General features: G+C 37.1%; 1 protein-coding gene and 4 non-coding genes across 7 annotated transcripts; 4 read left to right on the plus strand and 1 right to left on the minus strand.

The window, feature by feature from the left end:
• Positions 1-106: 106 nt before the first annotated feature.
• On the minus strand, positions 107-20986 carry LOC117783326 (protein goliath). 3 transcript variants are annotated; one of them, XM_034620694.1, is made up of 8 exons: positions 20955-20986; positions 8289-8975; positions 8095-8227; positions 6589-6706; positions 6369-6520; positions 6209-6305; positions 4004-4372; positions 3386-3950 (listed from the first exon to the last, which is right to left on the minus strand). In XM_034620694.1, the coding sequence occupies exons 2-8, from the start codon at positions 8836-8838 to the stop codon at positions 3519-3521; spliced, it is 1851 nt and encodes a 616-aa protein (XP_034476585.1). In that variant the 5' UTR covers positions 8839-8975; positions 20955-20986; the 3' UTR covers positions 3386-3518. The 3 variants fall into 3 exon arrangements, with proteins under 3 accessions (XP_034476587.1, XP_034476586.1, XP_034476585.1); XM_034620696.1 differs by lacking the exons at positions 3386-3950; positions 4004-4372; positions 20955-20986 and adding exons at positions 107-133; positions 5854-6108 and having other exon boundaries at positions 6151-6305; positions 8289-8838; XM_034620695.1 differs by lacking the exons at positions 3386-3950; positions 4004-4372; positions 20955-20986 and adding an exon at positions 107-133 and having other exon boundaries at positions 5854-6305; positions 8289-8838.
• Positions 6867-6938, plus strand: Trnaa-cgc. Its single transcript has one exon. It is a non-coding gene; the product is annotated as a tRNA-Ala (tRNA).
• On the plus strand, positions 7247-7318 carry Trnaa-cgc. Its single transcript has one exon. It is a non-coding gene; the product is annotated as a tRNA-Ala (tRNA).
• On the plus strand, positions 7628-7699 carry Trnaa-cgc. Its single transcript has one exon. It is a non-coding gene; the product is annotated as a tRNA-Ala (tRNA).
• On the plus strand, positions 7969-8040 carry Trnaa-cgc. Its single transcript has one exon. It is a non-coding gene; the product is annotated as a tRNA-Ala (tRNA).
• Positions 20987-22364: the final 1378 nt, after the last annotated feature.

Below are 22364 nucleotides of genomic sequence, written 5' to 3' on the forward strand. Positions count from 1 at the left end.
TTTACTCATCAATACCTTATCTAAAATTAAATTGACATATATATGTATATAATATATAATTTTCATATTAGTTTAAGATGGATTTTCAATTTACATCTTTGTATTTATGTTTTTTTAAATTAATTTTTAAATTAAATTTCAATTTGAAATTATAACTAGTTATTTTCCTGAAGAAATCATAAATAATAATTTTTTAATAAATAAGTTGGTTCCAAAAGCGGACAGTGTAGACTTAAAAAAAAAAAACTGTATCACGTACCATAATAAATTTCTTTCTTTCAAATTTGTACGTCCAAATAGTACGAGCCAAGTCCATCGAATACATAGACGTCATCTGGTGCGAAAAGGACAGCAATAGCCATGCCAGTGATAGAAAGAGACGAAAGTATTGTGAACAGTTGACAATGGTGACAGGAACACACCCAGATCGCAGTCAGAGATCGGCAAACAAGACAAGCCGGCGCAACGAATCGCCATTTTGCGCTCAGTCCTTTGGTTGGTCCTGTCGTCTTTTGGTCCTTTGGCGATCATCCTGTCACGCGTTCGTTGCGTTTCCTTCTTTTTTGTGTGGGGTGTTTATTATTTGCGTTAAAATAAATTACAATAAATAAAATAAAAGACGAAAATCTCTTGAAAATGACACTAAAGTACAATTTTTAACTCGCCCTCTACCACTCTCTGTCTTTCTACATATCTCTGTCTCCTTTCAGTCTATTAGCTCATTGATAGGATTTAACTTCACACCATCGTATGGGCAACGTCCAACTTGGCACTGAGCATACGATTTTATTGTTTCCACAATTAGTTCCGATTGGCATTGGCTGGATCGGAGATCCTTTAGAGCATATGCTGCATCCGATCCTGATCCTCAATAGCTCGCAAATGATTGCTGCCTGTTGTCCATTTACAGCAGATTAGCGACGCCGTTCGCAATCCCATTGTAGCCCCTGAGTATGAGTTGGAGCTGCAGTTGCACAGCTGCCGATCGTGCGATTTGTTGCGCCTCAACGTCAGTGCCTCCTACTTGCCACATTACCACATTGGCATGCTGCATTGTTTTTGGCGTGCGTCTAATTATTTATGGGTTCCAGTGTTAACCACACACAATCTTGGGGTTGCACACACTTACAAAAATGGGTTTCCAATCGATGAGCATCACTGGTTTTTCATTTTTTATTGTCAAACTATAATCAGGCGACACATAAAAAGAAAAAAAAAAATAAATAAAGTTCTAAATTCAAGTTTAATATTCTTTAGCATGTATATTAAAAGAAAGTTTTTGGAATATAATTGTTAAATTAAGACACAGAATTTGAATAAAAAGCCTAATATATTTGATTCAAGTAAAAAACATTCTATAGATTTTCGATAGTCAAAATATTTGCTGAGAGCGATTAGGAACATCAGATTTTCTCTAAATTTAAATAGATCGAAAATATACAAGTCTAAAGATTAAAAGTGTATTTTTTTTAAAGATGTTTATATTTAAGTTTGGGAAATTATTTCAGAAGTAACCTATTCAAAACAACTAAAGTTATTTATAATATTATAAGTTAATGTTATTCTTTCTAAAGATGTTTACACTAAATTTTGGGAGATTATTTCAGAAGTAACCTATTTAAAACAACTAATATTAATAAAATGTGTAAGCCGGTGTTAATTTCAAGAACATGGAATCTGTTTGTTTTCGCAGATAATAATAAGGAAAAACCACTGCAGGGTTGCTTTAACACTAGCAGACCTCTAGTGGCAGTTATAGTGAAACAAAGTGACTACATCTATTCCCGGTAGATGTCGCTCTTCACATTACGAAAATGGGCAGCACTATCAGGTAACAAGCAACTGATAGAATGATATATTGTAAGTAATCAAAAGGAGATGTTATTGCAATGACAGTTGAGTAGTTAGTGAAGGCATGCGATTGTGAGATACAATTTGTCTTTCCTTAGCTGCCCAATTGGAGTAATGATGTATTTTTGCGCCTTAATAGACATCAACACGTATCAGCTGAGTTATATGTAGATTTGTTATTGTTATTTTTCTTGTTTTTATTACCCACGAGTCTGTAAGTTCCAGCTCCAAGCGGCGACTGCATTTCCTACAATGTAATCATTTTATCTTGAATGTGCCCTGCAACGCCCACTGCTGACACGCCCACCTCAAAGGTGAATGCGACGACGACTACGAGGAGGCGGACGAGGACGAGGTTGCAATCGAAAAAATTGTACGTGCTGTCATCGATCGCGATCGTGGGATATGCGGACAGGGAAGAGACCTCGAGTCGAGGTCCGTCAGGTGATAAAGCTGCAACAGTTGGTCCAGTGGTGGAGTCTGTGAAGTGGAGTGGAGTGGAGTGAAGTGAAGCTGTGCTCTCTGGCTACATGGCTAATGTGATTACAGACTTTAAGTTTATAAACATGGGCCCAGTCAGGCCGCTGCCTACCGAGAGCCAACATCTGCAGTCCACAAACTACAGATCCAGATTCAGATTCAAACGTAGCCCTCCTGTTGCGTTGCAATTACGGCGCGTGCAGGCGACCCAGTCGATCCCAGTCCCCTTCTACTCCCCCCTCTATTCTTGGAGAGCATACCAATCTGTGGCGGTGCCCTCTTCTTCTGCATGATGAATTCTTATTAGCTGCCTTTCGGTGTCCATCGGCTGCGCAGTTATGAGCGGCAAACTTCAACCGTAGCTTCCTCATAACTTTTGCTCTATTTTTTTCGTGTTCTGCTTTTTGCTTTTGCTTTTCGTTTTTTTTTTCTTTCTTTTCTTTTCGAATTTTGCTTTGCCATGAGGGAACTCGGGATCTCCCTTGAGCTGTCGAAGTGTCTGGATTTGTCGGATAAAGCTGCTGCTGCCGTTGCTGCCTCGATGTCTGCCTCTACACACTCGAGCAGCAACTTGGGTCCAGGTTCAGCTTGTCAGCGAGGCACGCGCAAATCCCTAATGGAATTCAGCCCCAACTTTCGGCTCGTGTGGAGCGGACGAGGGACAGAGTGTAGAGAGCTTTGCCATACTCATATCTCATGTGGTTGGGTGAGTGAATCATTAAAACAATAACTTGGCCAATGGAAGATAGAGTTTACAATGGTATAACAGCTCACAATTTATTTTATGAGTTGTTAAAAATAAGGTCTTATTCTTTCTTCCTCACAACTGTTAGTTAAAATGAATAATTAAAAAATGTATTGTGGATTTTATTACGATGCATCTTTTAAAGCTCTTAATTTGATGTGATCTGAATTCAAAGCTGTTCATTTTTTTTTTTGCCATTCTTCTGTCTCTTTTTACCTTCGGTCTCTTTAATTAATTATTAATATAATTATTGTTTGATATTTTAAATCAAAACTATCAAGTCGATCTTATCTGAATTATAACTCGGTATTACTCATTATGTTCCATCTTCTACGTCCTTCCACCTCCATTGTCACTTTATTTACATACAGATATACTTTTACATTAAATATACATTCTCGTAACTATACAGATAATTATTTGTAATCCTATTCATATCACTTTATTCATTGAGATCCACACCTTCCCCATTCACCTGAATGGTGATGTATTCGCCACCTTCAGCGTCTCGATGCTCCCGCTGAGGATTGGTTGAAATAGGCAGAGGAGGAGCTGATGGCCTTGGAAGACCAACTCCAGTGGTGACACGTCTAGGCATTGACTGCAAGGATATCTCATCGCTCTCTCGTCTCATAAAGAGACGACGAGTGCGCGCAAAGTCGAAGGTTTCCCTTTGCCTCTGACGGGTCTGGGCATATGGGGCATCTGTCAGTTGTTGCAACGTGTGGGTCGAGCTAGTGCGTCGCATTTGCTCCAGTCCTTGGGCCTGCTGTAACGATGGTGTTCGCTGGCGACCGAAGCAACCTGTGGCATAGCGCCCATCGGCGGAGCGGGAGCGACGTTGTCGCTGTGAATCTCTAGCACTCAACAGTTGCTGCAGTTCAAATTTTGGTTACACAAGAGTGGATTTGAGTCATAGCTACATACCTGCTGCATTTCATCCTTGCGCACACGTCGCAATCCTTGCTGCTCCTCCAGCTTGTTGCTCATCTGACTCATCCAGTCGCGGGCTTGCGATCTCAGGGATAACGAGCTCTGGGAACGCTCAGGCAATCGTACCGGAAAGAGCGTCTCTCGGGCGCCGACCACGCTGCCACTGTTGAGAACGTAGACGCGGGGAAAATCTATCACAAAGTCGCGGCTGCGAATGAGATCGGCCAAGGCGCTGGATGGACCAGGTGCCTGGACCTGGACAGAGTTCTGTGCTAAACTGATCGCCGCTTGACCGCTGGGATTCGAACCACGTGCATTTCGATCTGGCTCATATTCGAGTATGCTCTCCTCACTGCCCAGAAACTGCAATAAAAGATAGGCAGAGAATGGAAGAGGTTCCATCGAGAGATCGGTCCATGGCAATTCTATGATTGGATGACAGGCGCTAAGATTTCCAGCGAGCGGTTTCTACATTGCAAACAAGCGAAGCGTTTTCAAATTCAATCAATTTATTTGGTTTGTAGGTTCTTAAATATGCTTGAGTCCACAATTTGTTTAAGGTTTAGCCAAAACTATATAGTACATATCTGGTATTCGTATCAACAACTAATTAAGGCTCTACGTTTTTTTGTTCTTTCACTTAATTAATTTTCAATCTTAAGCGGGCAGTTGATTTGTTGGGTGTGTTTCTAGAGATGAATAATCATGTCAAACGAATATAGTAAAATAATAAAATATAAATAAAATGCAATTGTTTTTGGCATTGGATCGCAGATATGTTATACTTAGACTTAAAGCAATTTTCAGAAACCCTGGAACTCATTTCTACATGACATATTTATATATACATTCATAGTATACTCGTATTGTTATTTGTGCTGTTGAATAGTTTAAGTATCAAGCATTAACACATCTATTTCTAAACATTTATGAAGCTTTCTCTTTAAGCTCGTCCAATTTGCCAACTTTTCGCATAACGCAAAAATCTGCTAAACTGACCAAAGTCCGTCTAGGATATGTAAATAAAAATGAAAATATAGAGAGGAATTAAAATAAATAATATAACTAATGGTTTATTTATTCAATTCGAACAACTAAAGCTAAAAGCAAATACTTTGGCACCTTCGACATTACATTTTAAGATTGTTAATGAGTGTTTTGAGTTTATATTTATGTATATAGCGTGTATTTTATGATATCGTGTGGTTTCGTATGTATGTGTGGGGAGCATAGCATCGGTGCCATTGCCAATGACTAGCAAAACAGGCATTGATTTTGCTCCGAATTATCTTGCTTGCATCAAATATTACAGCTACTACATCTACTCGTTTCATGTGTTATCATAATATTATTATAGTTATCATTATCATTATTGGTATAGTTATAGTTATACATATAATTATAGTAATAGTAATAGTAGTTATTGTAGTACTCGTAAATATTTCTGTTTGCGGTTCTCTCTTTGTTATCGACAATTGGTACTCTTAAATTTAGAACTTAAGTTAAATATTATCAAACTTAGAACGCTGCGGTATCATTAAATGTGCGTGGATTTTCCTTGCGAAGTCTTCATCCTCTGTCTACAGACTTCTATTGGGAGCTGCCAACTTGTCGATAATTCTCCTGCTATCATTTGGGAATGTGTCTTTAAGTCATTATGTTTAAAGATACATTCTAAATTAATAGATTTGAGTATTGAGCTCGATTAATTGGCATGCTCAATTTATGATCAGCGTTTTAAGTACACATTATGCACTGCTTTGCACTACTTGGCACTGCTTGTCGCAAGCAGAGCCGTATCTCTGCACGCATATTTACACGGTAATTACGCAGCAAACGGAATTTAACTGTAGTATGTGTATCTAGAAAAACTTAGACATCAGTCACCTGACGACTGGCAGTGCATATGATTTGAGGCATTGTCGCCGGAGCCGAGTTACGTCTACCGCGTTCAGCAATTCCAGATTGATGGTGCTGCTGACTACTACTAGGACTACGCTGATGGTAATTAATAGCACTAGCATTAAAACTACTGATGTTGTGTTGCGGCAGTGCCACAACAATGACAGGCACCTCCTCGGAGGCAGTGGGAACAGGAGCAGCCGCAGCAGCAGCCGCAACAGCAGCTGCTCCTTGGGGAGGCAATGCGGCGGGGGCATTGTGCTGTGGACTGGGTGTTTCATAGATTTGATCACCCACCACATAACCATAGAACTTGAGTACATCAAGTTTACACATTGGACAGGTGCGATGCTCGATCAGCCACGGATCAATGCAATTCTTGTGGAACTCGTGCCTGTGAAGAGTTAAAACTATAAGTTATCATCCTACGATTTGTAATTGTATGTATCGCACTTACTTGCAGGGCAGAATTCGTATGATATCCGCAGGCTTGTACGATTCTATGCATATGGCACAGCAGTCACTGTCCATGTCCTTTTCATCTGTCATTTTACCCGTTTTCGTTGGTATTTTCATAATGGCCTTCTTAGTGACGGAACAAAGATTGCGCTAAATTAAAAATTAAATACAATTTAGAAATAACATAACATTATGCAAGATTATTTTAGGCTACTCACCGATTGCTGATCCTTTGCCTGCATGTAACGGAATCTTTGTATGTAGTAGAACATTAGCCAAACCAACGATATTATCATCAGCACAATAAATGATATGGAAACAAACAACACTGAGGTTCTGAAAAAGAAAATTAAAGCATTTGAATTGTTTGTGGAAAGCAGTGCTAAATGCTCATAGTAAGCAGTAAATTGTAAATGAAGTGTCGATAATGCAGTTGCACTGCATTCGAATCGAGTGTTTGTCTGCAAGTACGCAGTTTGTCCAATGTGGCGAACAAGGGGACGTAGCTCAGTGGTAGAGCGCTCGCTTCGCATGTGAGAAGCCCCGGGTTCAAACCCCGGCGTCTCCATGTGGATAAAATTACTTTTTTAAATAAACGACCCCATTTTGCTTAGCTACATTTATTAAATCCTTTAAAGCGGATACTTTATAAATGTCTAATGCAAACACATTTCAAGCTGTTCTAAGTATAAGTTAAAGAATTTTTCATATTAATAAACACGCTATGCACTACTTCAGATTTAAGGTTTAGCCCTTTAAAGTTTAAACTACTTATTGCAAGAAATTCGTTAATGAAATTAAGATGCAGTGCTAATATTTTGCAAGGACAAAGCAACACTTGGCTTAAGTAAGAAAATTTTCAACATTCGTTTTCATGGGGACGTAGCTCAGTGGTAGAGCGCTCGCTTCGCATGTGAGAAGTCCCGGGTTCAAACCCCGGCGTCTCCATTGGAAATCGAATCTTTATTTTTTAATTTTTCTTTTCAAACTTAAGGCGCCATTGTCAGTATCCTTATATATTAATCCTTTTTTTATATCCTGTAATTCGATGTATATGAAGATGTTACATGAATTTGTATTTTTAGTTAATTAAGCTGTCTTCTTTAAAAGGACTTTTTTTATTTTTATATATACCCTCAAGAGTTGTATTGATTAAGTAAATCTTTAAGCCGATAATAAAGTTAAAATTTTAAACAAATTGCGCAAGATAGACAAACATTACAATCAATTGTTGCATTTGAGAATTGCCAATTGTATGGGGACGTAGCTCAGTGGTAGAGCGCTCGCTTCGCATGTGAGAAGTCCCGGGTTCAAACCCCGGCGTCTCCATGGCGAAGTTATTTTGTTTTATTTCGTTATTTTTACATAAGGTTCGGCCATGACCTCACAGATTCTTCACAACTAAACTTTAAACATTAGAACTGCTAATTTTTGTTTGTCATGGTTTTGGTTGTGTGTTCATTCTATTTTTGAAATTTAAATGTTAATAAACCATTACGGATATTAAAAATAGTTCTCTAATCGTTAAGTCCAGTAGAGCTGCCTAATCTGCAAGGGTTTGGGGACAACAAAAGTAGTGCAATCAATTATTTTAACTAGGGGACGTAGCTCAGTGGTAGAGCGCTCGCTTCGCATGTGAGAAGTCCCGGGTTCAATCCCCGGCGTCTCCACTTGAGATTAGTTAAATTTTTTGTGTTTGAGAATATTAATTTTTTAGCATTTACCGGTTTAAGTTGCTAACTGTTCGAACGCCCCGACGTCCTTCGATGATAGAAATGGTTACATTGTGGCCTTTGTCGACAGTACTTGCCAGATCGATTCCAATTGATTGATAGGTTATCACGGCGGCAATATTGCCTGAAAAGAAGTGGAGTTTAATGGAAAGGCAATTGTTAGGTTTCAATCTGTTCGATCTTACGAGTCTTGACTTTGATCTGCATCTTCTCCAGCTGCATGACCTGCTTATCATTGTAGATGATCACACCGGCGGCATTGTAGTGATATACATGCTTCACCTTATCCTCAAATGTGCAACGTCCACGTCGCACTAGCGCTATCCACGGTACGCCCTTCTCGGGCAGGGGCGTGCCTCGAGTGCCCCGTATATAGGGTGTACAGGCGAAATCGTCGCTATCGTCATCTGCGGTACTTATGTGGATCAGGCGACCTGTCACATTGAGCACTTTCCCCTCACCGTAGCGGGCCTTTTCCTCCGAGAATTCACTCTCGCAAATGGTATTCTCGTCCACGTAGGACCAATTGAGGAAGGCAAAGTTATAGACGTCGACGGGAATGCGCTCCTCAGGGGAGTGCGTCGCATTGACTGGCCGAAAGTATCGCTCCAGATCCTGATTGGCAATGGTCATCGCCGCTACAAGGGTTGTCGTCGTTGTTGTGGAGGTCAAATGCGGCAGACCACCGAGCAACAGCAGCAAACTGGCCAACAGCAGCATCTCCTGGCAGTACATAGCCTGGCTGAAGATTTCTTAACTATTTTTCCAAAACAATAACAGCGCTTCCGATTTACAATCGTATCTTGTATCTCTCTAAACACGGTGTAACATTTGTTGTTTCCTGTCCGAAACCAACCAAAGTCGTTAACCAACTGAAATGATAAGAAGCCAACAATCAAGTGTGAGTGTTTGAATATATTTGAAATTCATTCAAAGCCAATTGAAATTAGTTACCGTCTAGTGTTATTCATATTGTGGGGACGTTTGCTCAAAAGGCGATAAGCGGCCATATTGGTAACACTCATGAGCCCAGTCTTATATTTATGAATAGACTTGACTATAAAACCAAGCTGATAAACTTATCAGGAGTGCGTTGATTTCTCTATGTCTATTTAAAGGTCTACTTGAAGTATCGTCATTAATAGTTAAGATCATATTTTTAAATCTCAGAGTTACCCCATGACGAAATTGGCTAAATGCATTAGAAACATTTTATTACCATAATTTTATTTATAATAGTCTAAATAATAAACTGAAATGTAGTTAATGTTATCAGGTTGGCTGGAGTGCATAAATAGATTATAAGAATTAAAAAGCAATGCGTAGATTAGATTGAATATACATGTGCGACATTGCACGTTTTAAAAACTCAAGTTCAGCCCATTGATAATGGCTAATAAATTGAATAGATGGAATGCTTATTAATACTTCTATTTATTTCATATTAAATTGCATGAAGAAAAATGGAGGTCAAGTAATTTAACTTAAAGATTTCTCTACTTAAAAATCACTAATCACTATTATTTATTATTTAATAAAGGAGTTCTTTATCTGAACCTAATATCGTTGGCTAAAAGTACTATTTAAATCTGACACAAGTCATATTCATACTTATGGGTTGACTGGGGATTTCCGTAGTGGCCTTCATTTTGGCCATTTCGCTGCATTTAAGCGCCATCTGAAGGCCAATGCCATTGGCAAAGGCGCTGCCATTAATAATATGCACAACAATGCCCCATGCCTCATGTCCCTACCCCACTTGCAACTTGCGGCAACTGTACAGCCAGGCCGCAGTGTCAGCGAAATGCAATGCATTTAAATATTTCATTATACGAGTATGTACGAGTTTGTTTCCAGGGCTAACCATAGCAAATGGGTGGCCAAAGAGGCGGCACAAAACTGGCACTCGTGGGTGTGCAGCTGACACTGAAAAGTGGTCCGGCAACAAACCGACTCATGGAGTGGTAAAGAGGAGCAGAGGAGCAACCAGTTCTCAGCTTTCTACATGAAACAGCTTGGACACCTACTTGTAATACTTCTCTCTATCTTTCGTTGTTGTCTGGCAAAAATAAATTAAATTTCATATGCATACAGTTTTCGTGGAGTCAAGAACCACAGCACAGCACCACAGCACCACCACACCACCACAGCACCACACCACCAAGTGTCCCAGCACCAATTGAATACAAAACTTTATTTTGACGCCTATTTATGGGCTCATAACTCAGTGCTAGAGTGTATGAGTGTGGGTTACTTAGTTGGTTCATCGTTATGGCCATCTCAAGATGCGCTACCTCCACTAGATCTTATTAGTTACTTAGCAAAGAATATCTCTAAAAACCATTTAAATTACAAAGAGTCTTTATAGACGGACAGTATCAGCTAAGAGCTATTGTAGCGCCCATAATGATTCGACTCAGTCTTGCCAAAAATGTATTTTCGATTAGCCCGTTGCACATTTTGTATGCATCGTTGCATTTTATTTCAGCATTCGATATTGTTGTTGTTGCAGCTGTAGTTGTTGTTGTTGTTGTTGCTGTTGGCATGTGGCAAACCGGCAGGACAAGGGCAGCGATCGATGGAGTGGCATTGCCAGGGAATTACGACTAAATGGGGACAACAGTTCGAGCAGCGGATTTGGCCGACAGAAAGTAAGCGAGCCGTGCCAAAAACACCAACGACACCAACAACAACAATGGCAACAACAATACCAACAATAACAACAACAACGACGCATGTTGCCTGTTTAGGATAATGACCCTGACTGTAGATATCATTGTGTTAAAAGTGTGCATGCAGTAAATATTTATTCATATCTATATTTCATTGCGTGTAAGTGTGTGTTTGTGTGGTTGAGAAAGAGAGAGAGAGAGTGCAGAAAATAAAAGTGAAAAATTATTTTGGTATTCAATTTTTGTATCATTTATTTATTGCTTTATATCTTGTGTTTGCGATAAGTGTGTGCCTTTTGGCCATGTTTGTGTGTGTTTAAGTGTGGGTGTGTCTCAGACACTATTAGGATTTCTTTCCGAAATTGCGTCGTATTATTATCCTTATCCTATTCCATACTCCTTATTATTATATAATTTATTTTTTTAATATTTTGATTAGTGAGGAAAAAAAATCACATTGCTTTTTAAAATTTGTTTTGTCTGAATTTGGAAAACTGCATATATATATAATAGCCGCAAAACATTTACTAATTAATAGCTTGAACAGCGTTTGTTTTAATATTTTTAATCAGAATATATATCAAGATTTACATTTTCTTTTTAAAATTGTGGATTAATAAATTCGATTTTCTTTATTATTGTTGTTGTTGCTGTGGTTATTGCACTTCTAAATGTTTATTTATATAAAATGCTTCTGTTATTGTTTGGTAAATTTTTGGACTATTGCCAACATTGCGAAGTGTTTTCCCATCTAAATAAATAAGCCATCTTAATTGCTTTTATACCCACTAAAAAAGGGCGTATTGATTTAGATATAATGCGAATTTGACAACGTTTAAGAGCTGAGCACAGGGTAGCGTCAAGTCGAGTTTTCTCAACTTGCAATTTATTTTGTTTTCAGTTTTCTCGATCATACATACATATATATGGTTTTCGAATGCTTTTAGTTATTTATTCTTGGTTTTATGCATTTTTGATAAGTTCTTTGTTTATTGTTTTAGTTGTTAACAATTTCATTCATTGGGATCCACAGGTGTTTCTATTTTTAGTTGATTTCCTTGTGCTTTCAGTTATTGTGGCAATTGTTTATTTGAATTTTAGTTAAATGGCATTATGTATTTATTCTTTTAATTTATACATATATGTCGAAATTATTTCCTTTTTTTGGTCTTAGTTAATGTCGAAATTACTCAATAGACAAATTAATAAATCAAGTTGACAAATTTTAATAAAATAAAAAAAATATTTATAAACCATGCATAAGATCCGTTAAGCAAACACAAACTAAGAACGCAGAGATTAACAGATAAATATAATTAAATATATAAATATATTCGCACACGCATTCATGTTCATAAGAGCACTCACATAAATACTAGTTTGTTTGTATATTTATCAAAACGTGATTTGCAAAAACGTGATTCGAATGATAAACATTTCGGCAATACAAGTTTAAGTATTGCATGTATGTCCATTTTATTGTATTTGCTTATATCTAGAGTCGAGTGTTTGGTGTTGTTGTTCAAAAAAATAAGTAAATATTTTATTTATGCTAATTTTGCATATGAAAAGAGCGGAGGAAGCAGACACACTCTATCTGACGCTAAACAACTAAAAACAGCATTAAAAACTTCAAGAATTATGGCAATTGGTTTGTATTTAAAGGATACTCAGCCAAAGTGCTAAGGAAGTCAAATACGTCTGACCGCAATTAAAAAGTGATTAGCAAATATTCTGCATTAAAATGCAAAACGTGTGCCGGGTACTCAATCAATATCAAACAAGATTCGTATTGAATCAGGAAGAGTTATTCACAAGCCACATTTCGATTAAACAAACATTTGCCGCATTGAAGAGGAAGTTTCGTGTGTTTGCTTTTAAATAAAGTTGATTTGAATAGTTTTGCTAATGCATTGCAAATTATTTTTGCAGTAATTTTAAGTAATTAATTAAATACTTCAAATTAAATAGAACTTTAACTATTGGTTTTCTCTTTAAAAACAAACTTTAGAAATTATATTTACAATTAAGTGTTTGCTTATTTCAACCAACACTTCGAATATATTTTGGTACTTGAGTGCTGAAAACGGCCATATTAATTACTATTAACGAAACTGCAGAAATACGCTGTTGGCCACAACGGAACTTTTATTGTTATTATTACCAAACCACAAATGTGAGGTTTTGGAGGGCTTTCATTTGCCATTCGAGTGCATTTGATGCGTTTGTTTGCGCATCGTTGGTTTTAATGCATTTCGTTGAACTCTTTACAGAAAAATACAACAATACAAATGCTGCAAGAGTCGGAGAGTGAAAAAAAAATTATAGAAAAATTACAGGTGTAACAGGTAGCACGGAAATATGCACTGATTACGGGTTTAATTTATGCGGACTGCACCTGTTACAGTAAAAGCCGAAGAAATGAGTGCCAAATGGGATTACGAGTATTGTTATTATTCATATTGTTGTTGTGATGATTACGAATGATTCGAATTTCAAAAAAAGTCTACAAAAACAACAATTACATTAATGAGCGTGGCAGCAACAGAAAAGTGGCCATAAGCAATTAGTATGTTGCAAGGGCTAAAGAGCCTCCAACTGAATTATGCTGCGATTTAATTAGACTTGCGCCATTTGGTTGCCAATGAAGCCAACGCAAGTTTCCGTCCCTTTGACACACAAACAAACACACACATACACATACACACACACACTCACTCACACACACTCACTCCATGACATTGCAACACACGCATTTCAATTTGCTAAACGGCGCTCGATCTCAAAGTGTTGCCAAGTGCAGAGGGTGAAACTTTTCTGTGTCGTGTGTGTATGTGTGTGTGTGTGTTTGTGTGTGTGTGTGCACTTGTAAATGTCACCAAGCTGTGCTGCCAGTTATTCACAATGACTGCCAGTGTCAGCTGAGTCAGTTTCTGCCCGTCCCCCGCGTGCAACTTTGGCTCTATTAGCACATGCCTGCTCGACTTGCCTCTTCCGACTTCAATGTCAGCTGCAGCTTGCAGAAAGCCATCGAAAGTCGAGTTACTCAACTGACACAAATTGGCAAAGCAACTTTACTTTCAAGGCTGGCATGTCGATTGTAATACGCTCTGCGATTATATTGGCAATTATGTATTATTCAAATAAACGCAAAGAAAGTTGACAAAATTTTTGCTTGCTACTTCTTTATCTGCTCATTATAATTCTAAAATCCTTGCAACATAGATAGTAAAGTAAATTTTCTCGGTACTACTCTACTATGCAAAACATTTACATATTTTTAATTTATGTACATAGTTCAAACTTTCGCTGGGAAAAAGTTATAAAGCTTCAACCAATTTAGAAGTTCTGAATTTAAAAATTTTTAATTTTTCACTTGCATTTTTTCACATATCTAAAACAAATATTTTTTATTTATTTTATTTTTTCTAAATTTTGTTTGCCCTAAAGTAACTATAATACAAAACGCTTCTTATTTATTTAAGTATATTATCTAAGGTCTAAGATTTATACGAGTATCAAGTTGCCGTTGCATGCTTTGTGGTTTGTTTTTCTTCCTTTCCCTTTCCCTTCCCTGGCCTTAAGAAGGCAACTTATAGTTATTAACTGACAGTGACAAAACCGCAAGCAACTGAAATTATGTAAACACTATTAAATTCTTTATAAATCCTTTTCTTTTTTTTATTATTTATCATTAAGTTTTATTTTGTATATTACATTGCTTTTTTTTAGAATTTACGCTGAAGTAAATGTTTTATCAGCTGTTTCATTGTTTTTCTTTTGATAGGCAAAAGAAAAACTGCGAGACAGTGAGTACACAGTATAAAGTACAAACTGTTGACTGCTTAGCTATGATTCACTCTCCCTCTCATTCACCTTCTCTTTCTTTCAGTGTGACTCTCTTCGTGTTTTTTCGTGTTTTTTTTTTTTTTTTTTGAGTGTGCCTGGCACCTTGTTCGGTGACTGTTGTTCCGCTTGTTTGCATATTGCAACATCTGTGCAAGCGAAACCAATTTAAAACATACGCCACCACATGCTAACACACACACACACACACACACGTATACCAATGTGACCTATGAAACTCACACATATTGCCACAACACATGCTACTAAAAATATAAACCACAGCATTTTTATTTTCCCTCTGTCCGTCTCCGTTTCGAATCATTTCTCATCACTCGCATTTCTTCTCTTTTAGCATACTTTGCACTTCAGTGTCAACCATCGTTCCAAACATATCGTTGAGGTTTGCCTTTTAAACAAATACTTGTATCTTAACAACTTGTCATCCCTAATTGCTCACATATTCTTCCACTTTGATCTGGTTGACTTTTCCCCCTTTCAGCAATCAAAGAAAATGTGAAATCAAATTACTTTGCGATTTCCCTGAATTTGTCAATTGATAACACATCATTCAATAAGTTCCGAGCCTGAATCATAGATGATGCCACTAAAAATAAGTGCATACGATTTCTTAAAATTTGCAGCCCTTAAAAGTGATGTGCAAATTTAAGCTCAATTGGGTTATTAGTTTGCAAGTTAAAGGAACTTATTATTGTTATTTTTCAGTAAAGGAAAAATCTAAGTTTTTTCTGATAGGGTAAAAATACTGTTGGAGCATAGAAATGACTTGGCAAATGTTATTCCGACTGCGACGACTCTGGCTCCGTCAAAAATATTGGTTAGCGATGGTATGATGAGGTTAAACGCGGTCGTATAAACACAAATGGTCCCTGTTTGTCTAACTTTAGGAATTGTTCCGGATAGTAAAAAAGGTGCACAAAATCTTTTTGGCTGATCGTAAAATGAAGTTGAGGGAAGTAACAAAGGAGTTAAGGGTTTAAAAAGCAGTACATTTATTATTTGGCAAGCCACACTTAATTTATACTTTAAATTGGTTTTCTTATAATCTTTTCAAAGTGAGCGACACTGCTAAGAGTCTCATATTGTGAATTTGAAAAATCGTGTGCGGTATCTTCTAGTCGAGCAATCATGTATTGTTTTCACTTGCGCTTTATGATATTATCTTTAGCTTGAGGCAGCTGAACTGTAAGTAATTTCATTCATTTAAGAAATTCACACAATCTCGGAGACTTTGTTGACTTCCTTCTCCTTCTCCTTCCCCTCCAGTTGCTCTTCTCCTACTCGTGATTGTGTCTCTACATTACAATTTTCGTGACCTACATAGGATCTGAAAAACAAAAAATAAACTGCAGCTAGCAGTAAAGTTCATCTAAATAATGCATACAGGAAATATGGTTGGAAAGCATCTCTTGAAGTTGTTTGTTTTATTTTGACAGATATTGAAAAACGCTTCGCTTGAGCAGAAGGCCAAATGAAAAGTTTAAATGAAGTTGTTGAAACTTCCTCTAAAGTTTTCTGCAACTGCGGATATCCAGATGCACACTCCAACACCCTAAACACTTGCGAGTATGTGAGTTGATGAGTTTATGAGTGTGAGTTCGCTTGCGAGAGACTCATAAATCATATTACAAATTATAGACAATCTTTGACTTATGGCGAAACTTAAGAGTTCAAAGCGAATACGAGTGCTCGTAGCAAGCCAACTATTATCCATTTGGATTCGCCAAACGATTCTCCATTTACCATCGATTCGGAGTGAAATCAAAATAAAGCAGCTGGCCCCCTTCATATATTTGGAGAGGGTAACTAGCAGGGGTTGGGGATGATGCAAAGTGAGTTTCTAATTACTGACGGCTGCTGCAAAAGATTCAAATTGCGTGATGGCCATTAAAAATGTTCCCTCTCCGTACTTTTACTTTCGTCAGAGCTCCAATTGTCCAATTGCCAACTGAGGACTGATTCTTTGCAAAAGAGGGGAACCCGGCAATTGCTTGGCTCTTTGCCAGTGTGACGACTGCTGCTTTTTATTTGGCAAATGTATTTTAATGTCACTTTACTGCAAATTCTCATCGCAGCCATTCATCATGCCCTTTCCCCACACATCCCTCTCTTTTCGAACCCATTTCTATGTCATCATTGTCATTGTTTAAGTAGCTGCCGTAAATGGCACACAAAATGCTTTTGTCAAATGGGGAATTTCAATTGCAGTTGCTTCCATGCAGCTCTCTTGGTGCCAAAGACAAGGACATCAAATTTGGTCATAGGATGCCGTTCAAGGACACAGACTGGCATACTAAACATTATAGGGCTGACTATTGATGGTCACAGTATCAATTGACAATTACAACGAGTTGGGTAATATTTCTACAACTCTGCTAAAAGTAATTTAGTATATTTTTCAAATCAAATAAAAAATATTTTGTTTATTTTTTAAAGATATTTGAATTTTCTTTATTAGTTTGAATTTTATTTAGCTCGTTATAAATAAAAAGTTATAATAGATCATCTGCAAATTTGTAACTTATGTAAAAAGTTTTGATACATTTTCTGAATTTATAAAATGTATTTAAAAAAAAAATAAATAAATTGAATCATTCAGCTACAGTTTATAAAACCTTAGACATTTGGTTGTTTGGCATCTTTGTTGTCTGCCACATAAAAGTCACTTGCATAAAAGTTGGCTAATAAATTTGTGGTATCTGGTGCCACACCTACTAAAATTTGAATGCACTTGAACTGCGCTTGGTTCGATATTGGACTGTAACCAAGAAAAAAAAAAACAGTGGTAACTGTCGTCGTAATGCGGTATATAAATATTTATAGTACGTGTTTGACCTCGAGTTGATGAGCACCGAACTGGACTTGTCTTTGTTGTCTTGCCGGTATTAAGTCAATAAAAGCGTCGCAGGCGTTGCCATAAAACATCAACAGAAAGCGGACAAACTTTGGGAAAAACTTCTTAAGAAATCAAAAAATAAAACAATAAAAACTAAAATTGATTATAATAATAAATTTGTTATGGCCAAGATCATTCCCAGTAGCTGACAAATCCATAAAAATATACAAGAAAATATTAACACTCTGGCCACATGATTAAAACTAACTGAATGAAAATCACGTTCACAATAGTCACGTTTAACATCGGCGAGCACAAAATACGAAATACGATAAACAATAAAAATAACTGCAACACACTTTTGACTTGTGTTTGTGCCTAACTGCACACTGTATACTCTATAGTTTCAGCAAGTAGGGTATATAAGCGAATCACTTGCAAATGGCGACTGACAAATAGAATTAATTCATACAGGGTATGATTTGGTCGAGCAGTGACTATTGACTTTATCATTTGTTCTCCCTTGCGACTGCTTGCTGTGACACTGTGGATATATGGAGTGGGTCTCGGCCTGGGTCCGGGTAAATGGTAAATGGTACAACATGTGTAAGCCAGCACGGCAACGACGTCATAAATCTTCAAACACCTTCTGTGTGCGATGTCCACCCACATGCCACAACCCGTTGCCAGTCGGTTGCAAGTCGGTTGCCAGTCGGAAGCGGACAAGCTGCTCGACTCGCCACTGGCTCGGTTCGGTTCGTTGCGTCCCTTATACCCACACCAATACCCATTCCCATTCCCATCTCTTTTCCTATCCCCATTTCCATCCCAAACCATGTTCAGGCCTATTTCGCAGTCACCTTTATTGGCCACTCAAACGTCGGCATTGTTAAAAACGTGATTTCCGCTATTTGCTTCTTGTAATTGTTTACGTTTTGACGGAAGAATTGTGGGGAAGTACCGCTGGCTGTTTGGCGTTTTTAGTTTCGATTTGGCTTCTGGCTAAAAAGCCGTCATGTGCAGCCATTGAAAACTGCACAGAAATACTTTACCACTCAGCTGACGGCGAGATGTCATAAAAACTTGATCAAAACTTAGCAGCAAAACGAGAAAAATATATATTTAGAGTCAATATGATGTGAGAGTGAAAGAGGAGGTCTAAGTACCACTGTCAGTTTCCTTGCTATGAAATATTCTGACACCTGAATGCAGCTCGTTTTGAAAGGTGTTCACAAGATTCCAGCTGTAGATAAAAGAAACTTTCAAAATATCGAATATGGGGACAGTATGAAGTGCAAGTATTTGTTTAAATGAAAGCTTTTTTATATTTCTTGGTTCAATCATCATCTCGAAGATAGAAAAACAGATTCTTCCTCCTGCCTGTTGCTATTAATCGAATTTTCATTTTAATTACGATATTTTTATACAATCACAAGTTAACAATTAAGTGCTTACAATTAATTACATTAGCTGCTTCATATAAGACTTTGCCCATTTATACTATCGCATTGAGAAATACACTTTTAAAAGTTGCAAAAAATTAGCAACATCTCCCGCTGAGATCTTCAGCACATGATTTTTTAACGTTATTTGAGAATTTTTATAGCATATACTATGCTGTCTGTTTTAGACAATTACCTTTTGCAATGTCAATTTCGTTTTGTGCCACTGTGCTTAACGAACCGTAAGGAACTAGGACTGAGAACCAAACTACGACTGAAACTGGGACTGGGACTTGGCAGTGTATGTTTTTTGACATTTGGGAGCATGACACATACCACATGGCATCTTCACTTTTGCCGAGTTTGCAGGGGGGTGGAGGGGAGTTGTCAGCTATTGATTTTCAACAGCTACAATGACAACAATATTCTCCAGACTACTCGTACTGCAACTAAGTATTACCTATTGTTGTGGTTATCAAAGTCAAAAGACTGTCAACATTCTGTTATTTTTCATTTTAAGAGAATCTTAGAAAATTGTGGCACAAGTGAAAACTGTTAATGATTTGGTATTTTCCAGTACAAATTTCCATCTGCTCATTGTAAACTGTGGATAATAAAGAACTGACCTTAATTTTCTTATGAACCGTTGCTAAAGTGCAACGATTCTATTTCAGTTTCGGTTTCAATTGCAGTTTGGGTTAAGGTTACAGAACCACGAGATCTGCCAGCAACTTAGTCTCGTCTCAATCTCAATCTCAATCTCATGCAGAGCTTCAGCTGCAGCTTTTGACCTGGCCAGTTGCCGCTAATGTGGGCCAAACAATGATGTCTCTCTTTCTCTCTCTTTTTCTCGTTATGTCTCTGTCTTCTGATGATTTGTATTGTTGTGTTTTTGCATGTCGAAAACATGTTGCGTTGCTGTTGTTTCTTCGAAATTGTGTAACCCAAACCTGGTTGCGAGTTATAATTGCATTTTGGCCATAATTGTAATAACAAGCCGTTAAACAATGCATAGAACGGCAGACAAACCTAAACACATTAATATAGAAGACATGTTTACTATAAGACATATCGTAGATAGAGTGTCTATATAGATATTAGTACTATAATTTACTATCTCTTAGCAGCTTGTTATTTGTTATTCTACAATTGCTTTGATATTTAAATTTAGTTGGTTCCGTTTCATTAAAGATTAGATAGAATTTTTGATAGCTATCACATTTCAATTTCAAGCTTAACAATCATTTGTAGCTATGTCATGTATATTTCGTGTTTGCTTTTCATTTCTTATTTATTTGCTGAGCGTATTTCCCGGTGTCTTCTTGAATACCGAAGCCCCTTCCAACCACTCAGCCACCCAAGAGTGACATAAAAGACAGCACACGTGGACTGCCACGCGCTTTGCTAGCTCTACCTCTGTCCCCCCCTCACTGCCCTTAAACCACCCACTCTGCCCCACAAAAGGAAGCTCCTTCTTGTACCTTAGACCAATCGAGTTCCGTGTGTGGCTGCTAAGCAAGGTAAATCAATTGGCCATATCTATACTGAAATCTCTCAAAATATCTAAAAATATTTATATTCAATGAGATTGACATATTCTGTCTGGTGTTGTTATGAGTATTTAAAGCCGGAAACCTTACCCGTACTGGCATACTGATTAGTTAGGCATATTTTTTTAAATTACTGTTTTTACTTTCTATAGATAACCTGTCATCCTAACACTAGACTCTTGTTTAACTTGTTATTTAGTTATTGAATTTATCTTCTATATTTAATGACAAACAATTTATACAGAGAAATCTTTGCTATGTGTTCAGTCTCTAATAGCTTTAACTTAATTAAATCATGCTTTAACAACATCATTTATCATCAGTTCTGACCTTAATTTTGCATCAGGCTTTCCAATTGATATAGCATTTTTAATTAGTTGCATGTCAGAAGTTCTCGCATTATTAATATGATATATGATCTAACGCGCTTTTATGTCAAAAACTTTTGCAACAAAAAGCTATAAAAGTCAGCTTTGACACTTACCACAATTTGCAATTTCCTCCGGCTGCAGAAAGCTGCAAAAGAATAAATCCAACAAATAAAGTCAATAATTAAATTCCAATTTAAATATTATGAATTAAAAATGAACGCAAGTCAATAAGTAACGCAAACTATTTATATGTACACGAATGCCATTCATATGTAATTAAATTTTTACGTATACGTATAGTTGTGCCCATTCAACCTTGAATTGCGGGCGTTTTTAGTTAGCCTATTGGTAAAACAATTTAGTTGCAGCTTTTGTTGCTCTTTGTTTAACGCATATTACATACCAAATTAAATTACAAATTACCAAATCAGGCAACTTAAATAGTGAATAAAATAACAAATTAACTTTACGAAACGCATTAAATACCTGACAGGTAATTTGCAGCTATTAAAATGTCTCATTAGCCAGGGAAAGAATACATTTTTTGCTGAACTGTAAACTTTCAATTTTTTTTACCTATAAATTGAATAATTAAAAGCGCTATTTGAGGTATTAAATTTAAGTTAAACATTTCTTAGAATTCTAAAAAGTACTTTTCAATTTTCTTTAAAGATTTATAAATTTATAAATTGGAAATTTTGTGGAAATTCAAATTTTAATAGAGCTGGTTGTGTATCCCTTATGAGGGAAGGCCAACACAATGTTTTCAATAAAAATTAATTACCTTTTTTTTAAGTTAACGTTGAGTATTTTTTGAGACACTTTAAGAAAAATAAGTTTTTTAAAAGGTCAATAAATTGGAGTTAATGAAGAAATCTGAATATTACTCTCGAGAAGTTTTTTCAAAAGTCTTTGCTATGAATACATGTGAGTAAATTGCCAGACTATTAATGCTTTATTTAAGCGAATCAATTAACACTTGAATGATTAATAACATACATCTGATAAAGATACATCCGCTTGCTCTACTGCTCTCAACACGTTTCCCACTTGATTTGTGGTCATGTGCTGCAAAAACGTGCCACCAACAACAACAGCGAAGACCACAACAAAGAGGATGGAAATATAAGACACCCGCTAATATAAGTAGATCGACATTAATACTGAAATTAGACAAGTGGAAGCGAGAAATGCGCGTCAAAATGTTGAGCAAATGTTGGTAATTAGTGAGCGGTCCTCTCAGTACGCGCTCAACCACCAGGCAGTCCTAACACTCCCTATCGACCCCCTATTGACGTCTAAGCCCACCCACCCCTGGCCATTGTCAGATAGCCATGGCAACAAACTGCTGCTGCATAGTAGCTTCTGCTTCTGTCGTTGTTCAATTGCGTGCTGAGATTGTTGAACAATATTGATTTTCATAGAACGTCGAGGTATTTAATTATCCATCCCTCTTCATCGCTGCCCCGCAATTCCGAGCACCCCTCCATATTACATTCTCGTAATTCGCGTTCTGTATCCAA

The sequence above is a fragment of the Drosophila innubila genome, assembly GCF_004354385.1.
Source record: "Drosophila innubila isolate TH190305 chromosome 2R unlocalized genomic scaffold, UK_Dinn_1.0 1_C_2R, whole genome shotgun sequence".
In the NCBI taxonomy this organism is placed as follows: Eukaryota; Metazoa; Arthropoda; class Insecta; order Diptera; family Drosophilidae; genus Drosophila; species Drosophila innubila.

What these genes read in the sequence shown, in the direction of transcription:
- LOC117783326 (XM_034620694.1), bottom strand. Translation starts at nt 8,838, where the DNA reads ATGTACTGCCAGGAGATGCTGCTGTTGGCCAGTTTGCTGCTGTTGCTC. An exon ending in ACAGTTAGCAACTTAAACCG is followed by an intron (nt 6,707 to 8,094) that starts GTAAATGCTAAA and finishes TTTCTTTTTCAG; the next exon opens with AACCTCAGTGTTGTTTGTTT. An exon ending in TCAAGTTCTATGGTTATGTG is followed by an intron (nt 4,373 to 6,208) that starts GTGGGTGATCAA and finishes CTTTTATTGCAG; the next exon opens with TTTCTGGGCAGTGAGGAGAG.